The 19,239-nt window shown below is 33.5% G+C and overlaps 3 protein-coding genes across 5 annotated transcripts in view; 2 read left to right on the top strand and 1 right to left on the bottom strand.

Annotated features, from left to right (window-relative positions):
- LOC128184474 (uncharacterized) overlaps window positions 1-19,239 on the top strand; it is a 45,796-nt gene that overhangs the window by 20,123 nt on the left and 6,434 nt on the right. For both annotated transcript variants that reach the window (XM_052853965.1, XM_052853964.1), the window contains exons 24-45: window positions 80-117; window positions 346-487; window positions 664-890; window positions 1,243-1,413; window positions 1,494-1,686; window positions 1,764-2,003; window positions 2,118-2,332; window positions 2,889-2,994; window positions 3,227-3,343; window positions 3,623-3,758; window positions 3,855-4,035; window positions 4,796-5,066; window positions 5,169-5,355; window positions 5,468-5,679; window positions 5,790-6,019; window positions 6,105-6,258; window positions 6,789-6,973; window positions 7,076-7,114; window positions 12,767-12,871; window positions 13,009-13,177; window positions 13,303-13,416; window positions 18,377-18,392. In XM_052853965.1, coding sequence (XP_052709925.1) covers window positions 80-117; window positions 346-487; window positions 664-890; window positions 1,243-1,413; window positions 1,494-1,686; window positions 1,764-2,003; window positions 2,118-2,332; window positions 2,889-2,994; window positions 3,227-3,343; window positions 3,623-3,758; window positions 3,855-4,035; window positions 4,796-5,066; window positions 5,169-5,355; window positions 5,468-5,679; window positions 5,790-6,019; window positions 6,105-6,258; window positions 6,789-6,973; window positions 7,076-7,114; window positions 12,767-12,871; window positions 13,009-13,177; window positions 13,303-13,416; window positions 18,377-18,392 — 3,448 coding nt within the window. The remainder of the gene's footprint in view (window positions 1-79; window positions 118-345; window positions 488-663; window positions 891-1,242; window positions 1,414-1,493; window positions 1,687-1,763; window positions 2,004-2,117; window positions 2,333-2,888; window positions 2,995-3,226; window positions 3,344-3,622; window positions 3,759-3,854; window positions 4,036-4,795; window positions 5,067-5,168; window positions 5,356-5,467; window positions 5,680-5,789; window positions 6,020-6,104; window positions 6,259-6,788; window positions 6,974-7,075; window positions 7,115-12,766; window positions 12,872-13,008; window positions 13,178-13,302; window positions 13,417-18,376; window positions 18,393-19,239) is intronic.
- On the top strand, window positions 7,912-10,385 carry LOC128184475 (uncharacterized). The gene is made up of 6 exons (XM_052853966.1): window positions 7,912-8,040; window positions 8,904-9,058; window positions 9,165-9,277; window positions 9,373-9,512; window positions 9,659-9,874; window positions 10,112-10,385. The coding sequence occupies exons 2-6, from the start codon at window positions 8,906-8,908 to the stop codon at window positions 10,345-10,347; spliced, it is 858 nt and encodes a 285-aa protein (XP_052709926.1). The 5' UTR covers window positions 7,912-8,040; window positions 8,904-8,905; the 3' UTR covers window positions 10,348-10,385.
- On the bottom strand, window positions 11,284-12,742 carry LOC128184476 (uncharacterized). Of its 2 annotated transcripts, XM_052853969.1 has the most exons (5): window positions 12,527-12,742; window positions 12,233-12,376; window positions 11,949-12,108; window positions 11,750-11,848; window positions 11,284-11,520 (listed from the first exon to the last, which is right to left on the bottom strand). In XM_052853969.1, the coding sequence occupies exons 1-5, from the start codon at window positions 12,637-12,639 to the stop codon at window positions 11,509-11,511; spliced, it is 528 nt and encodes a 175-aa protein (XP_052709929.1). In that variant the 5' UTR covers window positions 12,640-12,742; the 3' UTR covers window positions 11,284-11,508. The 2 variants fall into 2 exon arrangements, with proteins under 2 accessions (XP_052709929.1, XP_052709927.1); XM_052853967.1 differs by having other exon boundaries at window positions 11,285-11,848; window positions 12,527-12,741.

Below are 19,239 nucleotides of genomic sequence, written 5' to 3'. Positions count from 1 at the left end.
TACCCCATGATGTAATCATATTTGCTTGACATCAAGGTTCCGGGTATATTGATATTTGATATTTCCTATACATTTGTAGGTGTAAATATTTCTGCAAAAGTAAACCACCATGATTGGGTTTGTATTAATATTTTGTGTTTTTTGTATAGTATAATTATGTAAAATACTGAATGGACAAAGTATTGAGGAAACCGCCTTAGTCTATGGTTTTATAGTTTGATAGCTGTTGACAATTAATTTCTTAACACTTAAAATGACATCTTTTGAAATCGTTATAATATACATATTATATAATAATATACAATAAAGAGGTAACAAATTTAAAATAATTTACTTGTTTTATAGAACATATTGAAAAATTGCACGATTGATGCTGACTTTCAATCTTCGACGGATACTTTAAGTGCATATTGGAAAATCCCAGATGAGTTGTTGCCATTTACACCAGACGTGTATTTTTCCATAGAAAAGAAATCTTTATATGGCGGTAAAATTGTAGTTTATATTTGTTCTAATATTATAATATTTTCTTTCTATGAATGAATGTTTAAAAAAGCAAACTACAGAACTATAAAATATAAATGAAATACATAATCTTGGGCATCCCTTTGACATCCCATGGAAAATTTAGGTTAAATAGTCTTTTGCAATACTGTTTTACAGACACTTGGAGTATGTTCCAAGACTACAGATACAACAATGGTCACCATCAGGCTCATGTTACGGGACTTCTGCTAAATCCTGGAAGACTCTATCGCTTTGTTGTTAAGCTTTGTGCACGGGAGACGTGCTATCAGCCAGTCCAGAGCAACGGGGTCCTAGTTCTAGCAAACCCACCTATCACAAAAAATATGAATGTGACGCATGACAACACATCTACTGTAGAAAAAGTAACATTCTGTATCATACATTGATTGTATATTTTTAAAGATAAATTAATGTAATTTAAAATCTTTTTTAATGACAAACATTCAACCAAAGCTTTAAAACAAAAAATAAAGTATTAAGAAGGTTTAATTGTTCAACTTGTACCTAACTGGTATATTTTCATGACTGCTACATTTTAATGACACTTTTTAATAATCAGCTCATAGTGGTATTAGATATGCCAGGATAAATATACTTAGTATGTTCTTTATATAAGCTTCATCATAATTAACAAGTTTATGTAGTAGCAGGAAACAGTGCGAAAAGCTGATTTACCGGTTTTTTTTAAATTGATTTGATATGTGTTAACTTTAGCTTAAAGTGGTATTAGATATGTTTGCGGATCCTGACATACACATTCCAGAAGAAAAATACGGAGTCGTTGACAAATACGAATGGGCCATAACTGACCAATCAGAGAACGGTAGACTGCATACTCGGTGGCACAGACTCGATGATTATGATGTCATACCGAATAAGTACAAAGTATGGATTATGAATGTCTTATAAATTCTACCTGTTGGCATATGTGTTCGAAAATGTTTATATCTTAATGATTTTTGCAGCTGGAATTCACAATTGTATTAAATGGCACATTCGATTTTTCTAAATGCCGGAGACTGACAGTTCGTGGTTACAACAAAGCTGGACTCTATTCGACTATATCTTCAGATATTAAGAACTGTAGCACATTTGATCCAGTACTTATTAAACCAAACATTGTAATTGATGCTGTAGGAACTCCAGATCAAAGCAGAGGTAGAACACTTTCCATTATTTATTTAAACTACCAACTGTTTTTTATTTGTCAAAATAATTACCAATTATACTTAAAGACGGATATGGTGAACCAGTTTTACTACAAACCAATGCTAGATGGCCACATCCAGATAAAGACTATACTCCTAACATGAACTATATATCAGCTGTATGGCCCACTCTACGCTACAATTCCTACACTGTGGCAGTTATCATAGCACGCAATATGGATGTCACGTCTTATTATCTCCCATCGACCACCTTATCCCTCTCAGATCCTTGTAGTCACCCAGATGCTATCAAATGTGACACTACCGGTAAGAACGAGCTTTATTTCTCTCAAAGAATAAACCTAAAAGGACTAAAATCAGCAATTTATCATTATTATATGCATATTTCTAAGAATATATAAGATTTGTTTTTAATTTCAGGCCATGAATTTATCAATATAAAATTCAAGGAGGGGGAGCTTGAACACGGACAACGTTACGTTGTTTGCATTCACGCTGAGTATACAGAAATACAGCACGAAAAATGGACGCAGATTTTACCTGAGATAAATACATGCAGTGATGGTATTGTGGTGGATCTAACTCCACCTACCGCAGGAAATGTTTGGATTGGGACTCAAGGGCAACGCTACCAGGTCATGAAATTTTCTATTTTATGCAATAAAAGAATTTGAACACCTGTATCGTTTTATGTTACGACAATAACACTTAATTGTTACTAAGAGACCTAAATTCTTCAGAAGAAGAACGATGAACTTTGATGTTAATGTATTTAATTCCTTCACAATATGCATGTTAGACAGTCTTGATTTTCAATATAGTTTGTGTATCTTAAAGCGACGTTCAATAAAATTTGTAAACCCATCTTACCCATTCAAATTTAAAACAATGTTGCGTACATTTTCATGTTTATACCGTTTTTCACTATCTGCAATGTGTATGTGTTAACATGTGTAATACACTATATCTTGAACGCAATGTTTGTTAACTTTGTTTGTACTCGAGAGCTATGATGTTTTCCAATTTTCAAATACAATTTAAATCTTAAACTTATAGTTATTTTAAAAAGGTTATTTGAAATACTTGTTCAATTCATGTTCATATTGAAAACAAAGTTAACTTCTCATTTACAATCAACTTCATTTTTTTAGTGTCTATCGTTTTTATTTCAAATTAAACATCATTATACAGATTTCAACCACCAACATGTATGTTTCTTGGGATTCATTTGAAGACGTTGAAGAATTCCAAACCATTCCTCATACATCTGGAATACAGAACTACGAGCTGGGAATAGGTGCATGTTTGATATATTTACGCTGTGACGTGAACTGACAAAGTGCCCGAAATTATTTCCACCAACACGAACAATGAAAATGTCATTTGTCTATTTTCATTGTTGTCGTGTTACTGGCAAGATATCTAATTTTTTGGCTTATTATCTACATATGAAATCTGATGTCACGAGTTTGATTAGCGTTAATATTATGTTTAGTGCATATAAATAATTTTGTTTTTGCTATCTATAGGTACATCTATTGGTGGAAATGATGTTGTTGCATTTTTTGACGTTGGGGTTGTAAATCATAAAGCCATCTCTGGTCTAACGTTACACAGCGGTCACAGTTATTATGCAACTGTAAAAGGTATATATAATCATTGTATATTTAACAGTAGAATCATGAATTTTGAATAACAGAGATATTTTCATTCGAAAATACATTTATAGATATTGAGTTTGCAATGTTTGTAAAAAAAACAAAAAGTTAAAATAGTTTTCAAGCAAACGTGTAAATAGAAATTAATTCATATATTAAATGTAAAAGAATTCTTGCTCTTAAAATTGAATGAATTTTAATCATTGAATCAATGTCTGATGACATATAGGTAGTTCTTACTTTTTCAACAAATGATATATTTTTTAGCTGTTGATTTCGCAAGTAGATCTACACTGCAAACATCAGCACCTGTAACTGTCGATACGAGTCCACCAATTAAATCTGACAACCCCATTTTTATTCAGGGACGCCACATAACGTCAACATCTGAAATAGAGGCGTGGTAATGTATAATCAACAATGATTTTTAATACAACTTTGTTTATCGTTTGAATGCAATTTGAAGCAAATTTTGATATTTTTTTTTTTACATCATTAGTTGGAAGAACGTGTTCAGAGACCCTGAAAGTGAAATTGACTTCTTCATGTGGTCTGTTGGTTCCCAACCAGGGCACTCAGATATAATGGAGTTCATCAAAGAAAGTTCTGAATGTGGAACCAATAACGAAAATCGAAGGCTGAATATAAACGAAGGCCATGCTTACTTTATAAATGTTCAGGTAAACTAAGAAAAAGAAACGGACAAGTAAAAAGGATTGTCTATCTCAATTTTCTAAAAACTTTTTACACCCAGGAAAATATAAAAACATAATACTTTTATCAGTATTTTGGAAAAAATTAACAAGTCACAACATCGTGCTTTAAACTGAATCAGAACCACGTTGCATAAGGTTGTTCACAGATAAAAAAACAAAACAAAGTACTGATAGTACTGAAAAGCGCTAACCTAGCTTGGTTCTAAAGAAAGTTTACTTTGTGCAAGCTTAGTTAGCAAAAATCACTAAACCCTCTATTTATCGAAAACAATATTTGTTGATATGCAATATTGGTTTGCAAAAATGATAAATTGTGTTTTTAATCATGAGATTAATGATACAGTTTTATTTAAATGTTTGTTTGCTAATACAATGCCACAGTTATAATGAGTTTATTAAAGGTACTCAAACTTCCTTGTACGAAAGCTACGCTTAATATATATGGCAATGTGTGTTGAGAAGGACAACAAAATTATGCCACAAAAATAATTTATCGAACATGATATATATTAAAATAGTTTCACAATTGTTTTCACTAAAAAACTAAATAACGGTTTTTTATAATAAGAAGAAAGTCGTATTTTCAGTTATTTTAAATGATTAATTCACGTATTGACTAATCAAATAATATTGAATATTAGAATATGTATCATAGTAGAAAAGGAAAAAACTGGACATAAACTGTTTTGGACAATGGCAATCATTTCCTTTTCTTGTCATAAAGGCACATAACAAGGCTCATTTGATGACAATTGCAACATCGTGGGCTTACATCGTGGATTTCTCACCGCCATTACAAGGACATGTTCTTGATGTTTTGCCGTCTGCAGACAAAAACATTGATATAGATTATCAAACGGATATGTCCAGGTTAAGAGTGGTTTGGAGTGGATTTCATGATCCCCATTCTGTGATCAAGGAGTATTTTGTGACAATGGGTACCTGCCCGTTCTGTGACGACGTGCTCCGACAGCAGGGAGTTGGCCTAGTAAACGGTTAATATAAGTGGCATGATATTATCATTCCAAGCACTAAAGTACTTACTATTTGAAGCCGGAACTAATATAAATTTGATTTCATTTTGTTCTGACTTGCAGAGATAAAAGTTGATTATGTACATATCGGTCCTGGCTTAACTTACTTCACCACTGTGACAGCATGTAATACGGCTGATCTGTGTACAAGTGCTATCTCAGATGGTGTGATAGTCGACAACAGTCCTCCAAATGTGGGTGTGGTCATTGATGGGACTTCCTCCGAAGACATAGAATACCAATCAATAAGGTAAAAATTAATCCACAAACCGTAATCTTTGATTTTTGTTTGAAATCAGCCACTGGACTTGGTACTTCTCATCATTTCAATCAATACAATAATAACGATTTTCTATTGTTAGAAATTGGATTGGTGCAAAATGGTACGGATTTTCTGATCCCCAGTCTGGAATATCTCACTATGTTTGGTGGGCTGGAACTACTCCAGGTGGAAAGGAAATATTACAAGAAAAAAGTGTGCATTTAGTTGAGACAGCAACTGCTTATAACTTTTCTCAAGGACTACCAGAATCAAAGCGAATCTACGTGACCGTTAGAGCCTACAATAAAGCAGGTACAATTTACTTTTAATTAGCTTCGAACTCCTGTTAGTTTTTTTCCAAAATATTTTTTTTAGATTTTTATTTAAAGATAAAAGATATTGAATATGAAACCTATTTAAAGGATTGTATGTGGATGGCATATCTAGTGGCTTTTTGGTTGATACAACACCACCTGAAATAAGTAGTGGTCCAAATCACTTGCAATATTTTGGATTGGAAGAGAAAACTCAGTTCGATAGGTCATCAGTAAAAGTTGAATGGAAGGTAGCAGATCCTGAATCGTACATTGAAAGACAATATCTATCTCTTAAATCTCATCTTGGAGGCGACTTTGCACTGTCCTCAACTTTGGTAAGAATCAAAATATTTTGATTGGCGAAACTCGTTTAAGTGATGTGAAAACATAAAAAGTATATGTTTAAATATTGTATTTCAGATTAACGGTATTGCAAGAGATTTTATTATGACTGATCTGTTACTTCATGATGGAGTCATGTATTTTGTAACACTTATATCCTGCAATGGCGCACAGATGTGTTCTTCGACTACGTCCTCCGGTATTTTAGTGGATAGCACACCGCCAAGTAGAGGTAAATACTGTTATCCAGTTTTCATTTAAATTAACAATATTTTGTTTTAATGTTGATACAATGAGGTCAGTCAAATTTGTCTCGTAAACATATTAGAGTACAATATTTTTGTTAACAGGAAGTAATTTGCCCCTTTTTTGAACTGTTTCAAATCAATTTGTCATAAATTTTATGATGATTATTGGGTTTACATTTACTTTATCGATAATCTTTTGTACGATATGATATCATGTATGCTTTCAATAATCACAGACAGTGTGTTTTATTATCTTTTATATATTTTAATAATCACTTTATGACTAGTTTTGTATAACTGTTCTATGTTGCTCTAAGTATATACGAATTATAAAGTTTTTTTAAAGTTAAATCACCTCACTTTTCACATAAAGGAAACATTATCCATGATAATTATTCTTTAAATCTTTTTAAATATGCATTTTAGAACACCAAAAAAAGAAAAATACTTCAAAATATTGTTGCTCAAAAGATTAGTTTTAATAATAAAACTCTATTATATAAATTTCAAAAAGGTACGTTTGCGGTACAGACAGATCATGCAGTAGATGTTGAATTGAATCGCCATGTATCAGGATATATGTCGTGGTGGAAGTTCGGAATAAATTTGGCTTGGCTTGGATTTGTGGATGCTCATTCTGATATAGTGCATTATTTTATCAACATTGGATCAACTTTCATGGGAGCGGATCTCAATGCTGTAAAACAAATTGTTGCTAACTTTAAGCAGACTGAGAAATATAGTCATGTTATTAAAAAAATATAAATCATGTTTTACAATGAAGAATTTCTTACTTAACAGAAAGAAGGTACCCCTAAGCAGATCAACCATTCCACCAATAGGCCTACACAGCGTTCGGCGAGACTTCGCGAGATTTCGTTGCTGGAGATAAACAAACATGTCGGATTGTATGTGTTAGAAGGGGAATATGGCATTTTCTATTTTATATTGGGCGAACTACACAGCTGGGACTAGAAAACTTAGTAGAAAGTCTGAAATTGCTGTACAATCAGACCATGTCTTGAAATTCGTGTACGATAAAGAGGCATCATACGTACGTGGCACAGTTCAAGCATCTATGCGTGACAGGAGTTACAATGCAACGGTATGTCAAATTTAACTATTATGCGAATTTTCGGTAACAAAGTAGTAAATTTTTTTTTAATGAATAATGTTATTTATACCAATAACTATGTGGTTGTTGTTTATATATGGACACACATTCTTCCCAAATTAGTATGTAGATAATATATTGTCGGGTGTTAATATTTAGATTACACTTGGCCCAAACTACAATATTGAAGACAGCACTTGCGAGTGTGTGAATGGGCAGGATAAATGTCATCACAAGGCCAGCATTCTTCTCTATGGGTATGCAAATGAAACTATATTGCCTATCTGTAGCTCTGATGAGAGAATATGTTCTGACAACCAGAATTTTCTCTATAGAGATCTACAGAGCTGATCAATGTATTGAATTCAAAACACATAGCTTTTGATTGACTAAAATTAGTATATGCTGTAATTTATGATGAATTATTTCATCACCACCTGGTATTCAAGTACATTTATGGAATTTGTTGAAAAACATATCACTACAGAAAGTATATATACTACATATTTTATCCAATCTACAACAGGTATAAAAACGTGTCAAAGACAGATGTGAGGCAGTCATGGATAAAAAATCCAAAGTCAGCACCACCTCGCCAAACCAAAACAATGGAGGAACTGTTCCCTGCACCAGATCGATTTGTAAACTACAGGTTAGCAAACAATAATTTTATAACTGTATCTGTTCTACATGCATATGATATACAAACAGTTAATGATTTTATTTTTGCAGGGTTTAATATAGCATGGGTTTTTGCTTTATTAATTTTACTGTACATGTATATATTTTATCAAAAAACATTAGGGCAACAAATAGACCAGTTAATGATAGAGACAGGGAGTTCCTATATCACAAATTGACATCTGTGGGAAGATTTTCAGGTTAAATCTGGTGCTTTATGTTGATAGTTCATTGTTACCAGTTTCGGTATTTAAAATTTTAGATTATTACTTGTTTAAATTAAACAAGACAGGATGCATAGATAAAGAAACACTCTCTTGATATAAAATGAAAAGTTATCCAGTGACATTGATGTTAAAGGAAACTCTAATAGACTAATAGTGTCATTGATGCAATACCTGTTTTTTTTATGTTTTTAACTTGTATGCCAAATTTAGTTTGTTTTGTTTTTAACATTTTATTCTGCAAAGGTTATTATTTGATACTAACATGGATTGTACATATTCTCAAGAAGTATTTTATCTGCAAAATCTCAAATGTTAAGTTGTGACAAGTTATATACATAAAACAAAACAGCATTTACCTTACACATTTAGTGAAATACATTCATTTTAATGTTTATTTTCCTGGCATGTTTTCAAACTTCACCATGTATTTATTATATAGCAGTACTTTTCTCATGTAATTATATACATCATGTACATTTATATGCATTAATTGGTAATATAAATATTTTGCAATTACATTTTTTTTAATTTCAGTTACTTGAAATAAAGGTACTAGACTATGTTTTCCTGGTAATCTTTTAAAACATTTTTATTTAATATTTAACAGCAATGCATTGGATACTGGTCCCAGAGCCACCTGTGCCTAGGCTTTCTTTACCTATTGTTGAAGACCTCATTTCAAGCCAGGAATTCATCTCCTCAGAAAACCCCATTGATTGGATGAAGCAAAAATTAATGATAAATGAGCAGCAAATTCAGCAGGTGATTAAATCATTCATGCAGTTTCAAATGAGATATTGTACCATCAATGACTTAATAATTATGTATTTTTTAATGAATGCTGTTTAAAGGTAGAGATGTTTTGTAGATTGCCAGTCTTACCATCGGACAAAAAGATAACTGCTTGTGGTCATCAGTTCGCAAGAATAGATTGACAGCCTCCAACTTTGGTTGTGTTTTGGCAGCAATCAAGAGAAATAGGTATTCACAGAAAAAAGTACACATATCAGTAAATGTAGAATTATGTGAATTAAAACTTATCTAACTTAATTAACTTATTGATGCCTTTTTCACAGATATCCAATTTCCTTGTACAAAAGACTATGTTCAGCGTATGATCTTTCTAAGAAGGATGCCATCATTTGGGGGATGTGCAATGAAAAGATAGCCATTGAGAAATACAAAACTTTTGGGGATGCTGTTGTAGAGCCAACGGGTGGGTATTATTGTACAGGATAACCGATAATGCAAAAATTATTGTCAGTGATGTATATATATTAAATATAAGGTAACTGATAATATGAAAATAATTCTCATTTTTATCTTGTACTTTGTCATTGAAAATTCAATGTTGCTTAATAGGTATCTGGCTTCACAAAAATGGGGTTCTTGGATCAAGTCCAGATGGAATCGTACGTCAACCTGCGCTGTTTGGATATTGTTATCAAGATCCAGCTCTTGCTGACATGCTTCCGTTATATAACTTTCGACCAGAAATATTGGAGGTGAAATGCCCCTTTTCGGCAAAGGAGATGACTATTCCTGAAGCTATCGAAAAATTGAATGATTTCTGCTTAGGTTGGTTACAATTATGATTAATGGGTTTTTTTTATATTTCAAAGACTCATTTACAGAGTTAATTATTCCAAATTATATGAGCAATATGTTTTTATTTTGAAACAAGATAGATACAATATTTATATATCAAAAAGAAAAAAGTCTTTTGCATGATCAACCACAAAAAAGAAGATATTTAATTTATGATGTAGAAATGACTGGAAACATGACCATTGTAATTGTTTTTTTAACTTACAGAGTTTCAAGAATTCCATGGAGTGAAATCATACAAGTTAAGAGAAAACCACCAATATCATGATCAGGTCCAAGGACAGCTGCACATTACTGGAAAGTCTGCGTGTGACTTTATGGTTTGGACACCAAAGGACTGTGCGATTGTTAGAATCACAAAACAACTCAGTTGGGAGGATAATATTTCTGTTTTGACAGATTTTTACTTTGATAAATTTGTTCCCCATCTGCAACAGCTATAAAAGTATTAAATATGATAGCAACATATTCATACTCTTGATTTCTAACATTTCAATCTTGACCTACAAAGTTTTGAGCAATTTCCTGCAAAAGAGGATCCTGAAAATTGACAAGTACACAGCATAACTGAAACACTTTGGTACTGATGTATCTAAACTGATGAGGGATATGTCTAAGAATTTCATAATTTTTTATGCGCTCATTTGCACGCTCAACATGTATACGTGATTTAGCAATTTTTCTACAAAGCTGAACTTCACTGGGGGTGTACTGCGATTTAGCTGTAAGGAAGGGAGGAATATTAAGGTGTACTCCTTGGGGCAACAACTTGTGAATAGTAAACCCTTTATCTGCTAATATCATGTCACCGGGTGCTAATTGCTCTAAAATTTTGCTGTGCTCTACAATTGCAACATCAGATGTGCTCCCAGGGTACAATTTACTAATAAACACCAAGGCACCATTCGGTGCAACACCTGTAACACTTTTTACAGTGTGGGAATTTTTGTAGCCACTGTATGTGCTGGCCTGCAATCTCATGTCATTCCCAGGAACATCTTGGTTGATTTCAGTGGCGTCGAGTACTATTCTGCATGAGCTAAAATCGCCAAAACTAGTAGGCATAGATCCCTTGCATTTTTGTAGAGATGGAATGCGACTCTCTATGAGTCCTTCATATAAAACCTCATGCATAGCACAAATTTGAGAAGTTACAATGTTATTAACTGATGATGCACTTGTGTTGAATCTCTCTGCAAGGTCCAAAAGAGGGGTGTTCATAGTTATTTTCATTAATGTCATCAACAGTTGGTCTGTCAAAGAAATGAAAGATGGTCTCCATCCATCAATGTACTTAACCTGGAATCTCTGCATCATTTCGTCAATGGCGTGGAACATGTCTGGCCTTAGACTTGTATACATCAGCATCTACATTAAAACATGACAGTGAAACACATTGTGTTGAAGATATATTTCTTTTTATTTTTTACATTTTGTTTTAAAAACAGACTTGTTTCTGATAAACGAAAATGCTGTCCAGCAGCATTTTAATAACCCATTGTACAAAACATAAGCAGTATGATATTCTTTCCTGGCAGAGCATTTGTTCTACTATTTCCGTCATTTTTCACAGGCTGATGAACTGTCCAGCAGTAGGCCCGTTATCAAAATATAAACTGAAAAAGAAATGCCTCACAAAGTATCGTGTTCAATGATAAAATCAGAAGATCTGTAAATAATATCTCATCAAGGTATATAAAACTTAAATATAGCATTGAACTATGCATTCCTACCAGTGTTCATAACTTCAAACACTAAATATTGACGTGCATGTATCAATAATCTGATAATGACGAATGTCCATTTTTTTTAATACATGTACTACTCATGATATCTGAAACGTACCTTTCTCTCGTCATCTATGATATCGCCAATTCTGAACGCTCGCTTCATGGACATCATTCTGATTTGTATTCTTAATTCCTCAACCTCGCGCCTCAGGTTCTGATAAATACAAATATATATTTATAATAAACAGGTAATATTCGTAATCTTTACACTAATTTCATTGTCATCGTTGAGCTTTAAGTGTCTAACCATTTACCTGATTCTCTTCCTTTAAATGATGATAGGAAGTCTGGTAACTGTGATCCAGATTTATGTGTGCAGATGTTGAATCCATAGATGATGCACAATGCATGGCTGATAATGCAGATGTGGATGTGCTGGAAACAGCCATCTTCTGATTTTCTTTTCTCTCAGTTCTAAATAAAATACCTAACACATATGAATAAAATTTATTAAGTAAACATTATTTTTTAAAATTACATATTACTATTGAAAACAAAGACTAATTTATGCTTTTTGTAAATATGACATATCCCATACCTATTTATTTTGGTTGGATCAGGAAAATCAAACAGTTTCCCACAACTCCATGGAAAAATGGTTGGGCCATTATTCTTGTCCCCATCCACAAAATGACAGCTGCAGATCCTGTCACTCTGCAACACTACGGCTCTGTCCTTACGTCTGCATACATACATGTAATAACGTTTTTATTTAACATTAGCATTTAGATACACACATATTAAAACAATTTCACATTGTTTATTCTACAGGGACCTAAATATTCTTCCCTGATTCTACCTTGTTCTGCAATGACATTATAATAATGTTTACCTGCATAGTTTTTCCCATTTCGTTGACAACCCGGCACTGGATGGGAATCTAAACATCTTGCATGTTCGCCGTAATCCCTGGTGATTACACCCAAACACAAAACAAATCGTCATTGTCGGTTCACGCGTTATGCACTGGTCTATTATTACGTCTCGGTTAGAGTCAGAGTAAATTCGAACTACGATTGTCTCCGGAAGTTCTACACCGGAAGTGAGACTTTACGAGACTGTGCAGGCCTATGGTAAGGATCGTTACGACGAGGGTAAAGTTCAAACGTATAGGATTCCAACTCAGAAGCTGAGCGCCTATGATCACTTGTATGTTAGTGTCTGGGCAGTAAATCAGGTAATGATTTACCCAGTATACATTTGTACGTTCGTTGATTTATTCTATGTTCAAGTCGTTATTTTTTTCTAAAAGATCTGAACGCATGTATGTGAGTAGTAGGTATTAAAGTTGTTTTTTTTTCCTTTTGGAAATAGGTGGGTTTATCAAGTGCAATCGTTCACTCCAAGTTTAAGAAATTACCCCAGGGTATATTGTCGTTGGTGAGGCGTTGTCAATCTGAGGATTGTGAAGGACATTGTGTGTGTAGCCCTCAAGACAAAGTGTGTCGTAATAATGGATCTTCATGCAATGATGTCACAAGTGGTAAACTTATCGAAAATGGTCACAACAATTGAAATATTTTTGTATTTAACCTTTAACACTTAAGACCTTAATTGTAGAAACAAACTTCATTCAAGTTGTAGGCACTGTTCAATTTTTTTTCTTAGGAAATCCAAACAATTTACTCCAAGTAACAGACGTAATATTTGGGTCATCAAATGTGCACTATACGCCAAGCAATACAGTTCTACAAGGTCGTTGGTCAATTGTTCACAGACAAGCACTACTGAATTCAAAATCCACTGATATTCCCAAAAATTGACTGACATTGTCTGACATCTACTGTATAACCACTGTACCCTACTGTATATCCACTGTACGCCCACTGTACAGCGCTACTGTACCACACTGTATCCCACTGTACCCCACTGTACAGAGCCACTGTACTCCGCTGTACTCCATTGGACAGCACTGTACCTACCCACTGACCAGCACTGTACCTCACTGTACACCACTGTACGGGGCACTGACCAGCACTGTACCCCACTGTACACCACTGTACAGGGTACTGACAAACACTGTACACCACTGTAACCCACTGTACCTATGTTTTTATAAGTTATTAATATGTTTGAACAATGAATTGAATATTTACTTTATTTGAGACCAAAATCTGGATTTGTTTTGATTCTTTCCTATTGCTTACAAGAGAGAAAATGGGCTTCTATTTCTTTTAAGTTCATATATAATTACATGCACGGTCAGGGAAAAGGCAGGGATATCATCGATTTCTCGGGGAGCTTAGACATATTTTGGATAGTTGTACAATGTAAGTTTTAAAAAATTGAATTATCTTCTGACCCCCCCCCCCCCCCCCCCCCCGATCCTCCGATCCGTGCATGTATTAAAAACTCAGAATCCAATTATCATACGAAATATAGCAACTCGTCCAATTAAAAGGGGTCAATATTTATATATATATTTCAATATCAATGTTTTAGTAACTCAATATTTAATTAGGTTTTTTTTTTACAATGAATTTAATTTTATCAATATTATCTAATAAATATTAGTTAACATGTTACATTAAAGTTTTAAAATTCGGAGAATTTAAAACAATGTATTACAATTTATAGGTATAAAAAAATCCACTATATTGCTCAGCATACTGAATTTTTTTCAAAAGAGAGAAGATAACCAACTGGTTTGGACTTTAAAATGTCTTTGAAGTTTTACTTCACAGGAAGATCAGTGAGTCAGTGTCTGTGTATAGTATACATACTTTCAGTAGATCAAAAGGTGTGAGTGTCGCAATATTCAACCTTGTAAATTGTCAGTCTGACACCTTGTTCAAGATATTATGCAATTCCCTTATAGGGGTATACGTGGTCTTGAGAGTATTAAATCCAGTTGAAATATATATTTTTAAAAATACAACATTAATGAATAAACAAAATTATCTTTATATTCATAATTTTAGACGCGTTTTTTATCATTTAAATCAAGTCGGATATTATACATGTTAAATATTTATAAATCCTCCCCCCTCCCCCAGCAGTCGCTGGTATCAAAATAAGTACATTGTATAGTGTTAAATTAAATTAAAAATGGAATGTGGTGATAACGAACACTGTTCAAATAATAGTTCACTCTGTTACGGTACTTTAAATTATATACTTTTGAATTTTAACACTGTTCGTTATCACTAGATGTCATACATCTACATGTACCTTCTCTTGCACGGCTTAGAATGTTGTCATGATATAGTTACATAGTTTTAATAAGAAAAAAATAGATCACCCTCTCACTCTCTCTCTCTCTCTCTCTCTCTCTCTCTCTCTCTCTCTCTCTCTCTCTCTCTCTCTTATGTTGTAACTATCTTCCCAAATGTTTATGGAACAAGGTCAGGAAGGCATAAACACCCCCTGCATCACAATTAAATTTTAGCATCTCTTCAATTATAAGCGACATTTCAATTAATAGGCAAACATATTTATTTTCTCTTTCCGTAATAGGTAAATTGTGTACAGGTCGGATAAATGAAAAAAATATTTCTATTATTCAGTAATTGAAAATACGCAATTTATATTTGAATCATGTTGAATGTTTGTGACCTAATACATTCCACGAAGATGAATGAGCATGCAACCCAAATCATACGTATAAAATTTTCTTTTTAAAACAAACTTATGAGCTATAAAAACTGTATTTACTGGTTATACAGACAATTGGAACTTGTTGCACGAAAACGTCACGATCCATTGTGAACGAACTCCATTAGTTGTCATCGTATAATGGCTGCCTTTACATTCAACATTTTAACTGATCGTATGGTTTTTTTTTACACAATAATTATATTTGTTAAAATTAACGTCTTAAACAATGTCGAGTGCTAAACACAATGTACCGAGTTGAATTTGGGGAGGGGGGGGGGCAGAATTACATGTAGTTTACCAACTTTTGCTTTACACACTTAGAGAAAATCCGGACGACACGTAATCGTTAGAACAATAAGATATTCAAACAAAGACCAATTCTGACTAATCATTTATATCTTGTGTAATATTTGCTTCCTGTGTATAGTGATTAGCAGCGTTCACGACCGCATGCGGGTAGACTTTCCAGCCCCGGAGGCTTTCACACTTCTAGAAATTAAGCCCCCCCCCCCTCCTCACCTGAGATTTACCACCCGGTAAAAATGTTCGGCCTTTAAATTGATTTTTCGTTTTTTTTCTTTATTTACTGAAACCAGTATATTGGTATATTGTATCATGGCAAACAAGATAATCTCTCTCTCTCTCTCTCTCTCTCTCTCTCTCTCTCTCTCTCTCTCTCCATGCTAACGTACAAATATTTTAGTATTTGAATAAAGTACCACCGGTAACATGTATAGTAATGTTGACAGCGGCTAAATGTAAATGTTGGCATAAAAAAATTATTTCTAGTTACGGGATAATGTCCATGGATTCAAATGATTTGAATTGAAGTTCGATATTGAATGATTGTCATTTAAATTCTTAACGAATGAAAGTCAACGCTTAAAAGTAATTTTTAATATCGACGATGCATTGTCTCCTTCTTTGTGTATGTCTACAGATAAAAATCTTTTGTCTGTCTTGGAACAATGAAAAACTCGGAACAAACAGAAAAAGGCGCAGACTATACACACGACCGGCTGACTGCGTCGAGGTGTGAAAACTGACCACCTGTGTATATATGTTGTAGCCTGGGTATAAATAGATGTAAACGTCAGGGAAATACACTGTTGAAACAAAAATCTGAATTTTCACTTTTGATTAAAAAACCCATTACGGTTGCCGTTTGCCTTAGGATCATAATCATTTAGAATCTGTCTTAAAAGATTTTTTTTTATTTACTTACAACTAGGTCTACTTGCATGTAATGCTTACAAAAGTGGGATTAATTATATCTATTCCACACCGAGGTCAAAAATAAACAAAAATGCATTAATTTTATTATAATATTCATGCTTAACATGAATCGTTTCGACATAGCACAGTACTGCAAGGGGTATCAATTTGCAAGTGGATGAGGAAAAAGGGGGGGGGGGGGTGTATTATCCATACTACATTTTATTTTTCGACTTAAAGTTTGCAGATTTTTTTTTTAACCCGGGACTTAGTTGGCAGAGATAAACTTGAGACTTAAGAAAAAGAATCGGTATGTAAAAGAGGCAGATTAATAGACAACCAATTTCTTACCCCAATCGATTTTTGATTTATCTCTCTCTCTCTCTTTTTCTCTCTCTCTCTCTCTCTCTCTTTCTCTTTCATGAATTTACAAGTGCTAAAAATTGAGGCCAGGAGTCAGAAAGGAATAAGCATGTTAAAATTCCCCTACGGCATCACAACCACCAGTTCCAGCATAGATTTTATAATGAACTTTTCTACGACTACATATTATACCAATACAATACAGTCAGAAAGTGATATACATGCAAGGGATATCAATTTGCAAGTGGATGAGGAAAAATAGGGTGGGGGATGTATTATCCGTACTACATTTTATTTTTCGACTTAAAGTTTGCAGATTTGTTTAACCCGGGAGTTAGTTGGCAGAGATAAACTTGAGACTTAAGAAAAATAATCGGTATGTAAAAGAAGCAGATTAATAGACAATCAATTTCTTACCCCAATCGATTTTTGATTAATATCTCTCTCTCTCTCTCTCTCTCTCTCTCTCTCTCTCTCTCTCTCTCTCTCTCTCTCTCTCTCTCTCTCTCTCTCTCTCTCTCTCGTTCTGTGTGTTTAAAATTTAAAATGCATTCTGCATTATATGTTATTTTGCAAAATTAAAACCCAACATTTGCAATGAATTTTTAAATATAATTTTAATAAAAAAAAATCAACATATGAGCTAGAAACTCGCACGCTTTCTTCAAAATGTACCTTTGTAGTCAAGCGCGCAGTCATGATACACGGACATGTGTACACGAACAAGCATGAATATATTTTGTGGATTCAGTGTTTAATTGACTGTTTTTCAGTGGGTTAAAGCGACTCATGAGACACAAATAATTAAGAACCCGATCATTTAAACAAGGGCTTGTCGTATATCATCAATAAGGAATGATAATGTACCTTGCTGGTTGGGGGGGGGGGGGGGGGTATTTTCCAATGACTGGCAGAATAAACATATTGACATGCACTTTTTGATAATCAGATTCAACATGTAAAATTCAGAACTTTCACCTGATAGCTATGGACATTATCATAATTTAAATTTGTGATCGTAACATTCAATAACAATAGACGTTAATAAATAAAACATACTAAATAAATTTAACGACCTGTTGCATTCTTCTGTCAGGTTGTATCTATGCATAATGTGAATGCTATATACAGCATAATAAAAATAAATATTGAAGAAAAAAAATATCCTGAAGATTTAAGATTCCGATTTTTTCTCAAATTAATAGTACAGTGGCGTACAGTGGGGTACAGTGATGGTCAATGCCCGGTACAGTGGCGTACAGTGGGGTACAGTGCTGGTCAGTGCCCTGTACAGTGGCGTACAGTGGGGTACAGTGGAAGTCAGTAGGACTGTACAGTGGTGTACAGTGGGATACAGTGCTGTTCAGTAGAAATGTACAGTGGGGTACAGAGGGGTACAGTGGAAGTCAGTGAAATGTACAGTGAGGTACAGTCAATGTACAGTGGATGTCAGACAATGTCAGTCAATTTTTGGGAATATCAGTGGATTTTGAATTCAGTAGTGAAGGCATTCCACCGTATATGTAAGCCTAACTGATTAAGTTTGATTAACTCATCAACTTTTTTCATTGTTTGAACTTTCTTTGAAAAGAGACCGCAAACTACCCCCCCCCCCCCCCCCCCCCGAAAAATGAAATGACATGAGTAGCGTTTACTGTGTTATAAATATTCTTTTTCAGTGCTACATATTTTACAAAAACAAATTCAAAGACCGTAGAAATATTTCACAAAAATCATTTTTAAGTGTTTTTCAGAAAAGAAATTCGTAACTTATAGCAACTGTGAACAGTTTTAATATACCAACAATGTAAGATATTTTGTCAGCAAACTGATAAAACATTTTATCTCGTACTAATAAATTCGATCCTGTAGGGGTTTTTTTTTTTATCAAAAGGGCTAATTCTTCGACCAATCTCTTTTTCTCCCTCTCTTTCTGTATCTCTCACTCTCATACTGGTACATTTTGAAAAAAAGTTACACATGTAGTCATAAACATTTTTTGATACTATATGAAAGTGCATACCATAAATGCACGCTATGTAATTTAATTACAAAGACATTACAATCATTCAATTATATGCAAGAATCAAACATTTATGTAAAGGTCATGCCACGCATACCACCAATTTTGTTTATGTTTCATACATGGATACAGCTACATTGTAAGAGTAAAATAAAAAAAGACACAAAAATTGGCTGCTGAGGATAACCTTTGTCATTGTAACCTATGCTAAATATAAAAAAAAAATTAGCTTATACGACAATGTACCTACATTGTAGCATAAAATACGGTTTTGCTTAATAATATAAGCTATCAAAGATGTAAAACAACCCATGGTATATTGTCGATATTTATTTCTTCAAAAATTA

This window comes from Crassostrea angulata, chromosome 5, assembly GCF_025612915.1.
Source record: "Crassostrea angulata isolate pt1a10 chromosome 5, ASM2561291v2, whole genome shotgun sequence".
NCBI classification, from domain to species: Eukaryota; Metazoa; Mollusca; class Bivalvia; order Ostreida; family Ostreidae; genus Magallana; species Magallana angulata.
The sequence above is the reverse complement of the archived record's forward strand: the minus strand, read 5'-3'. Positions and strand labels throughout refer to the sequence as shown.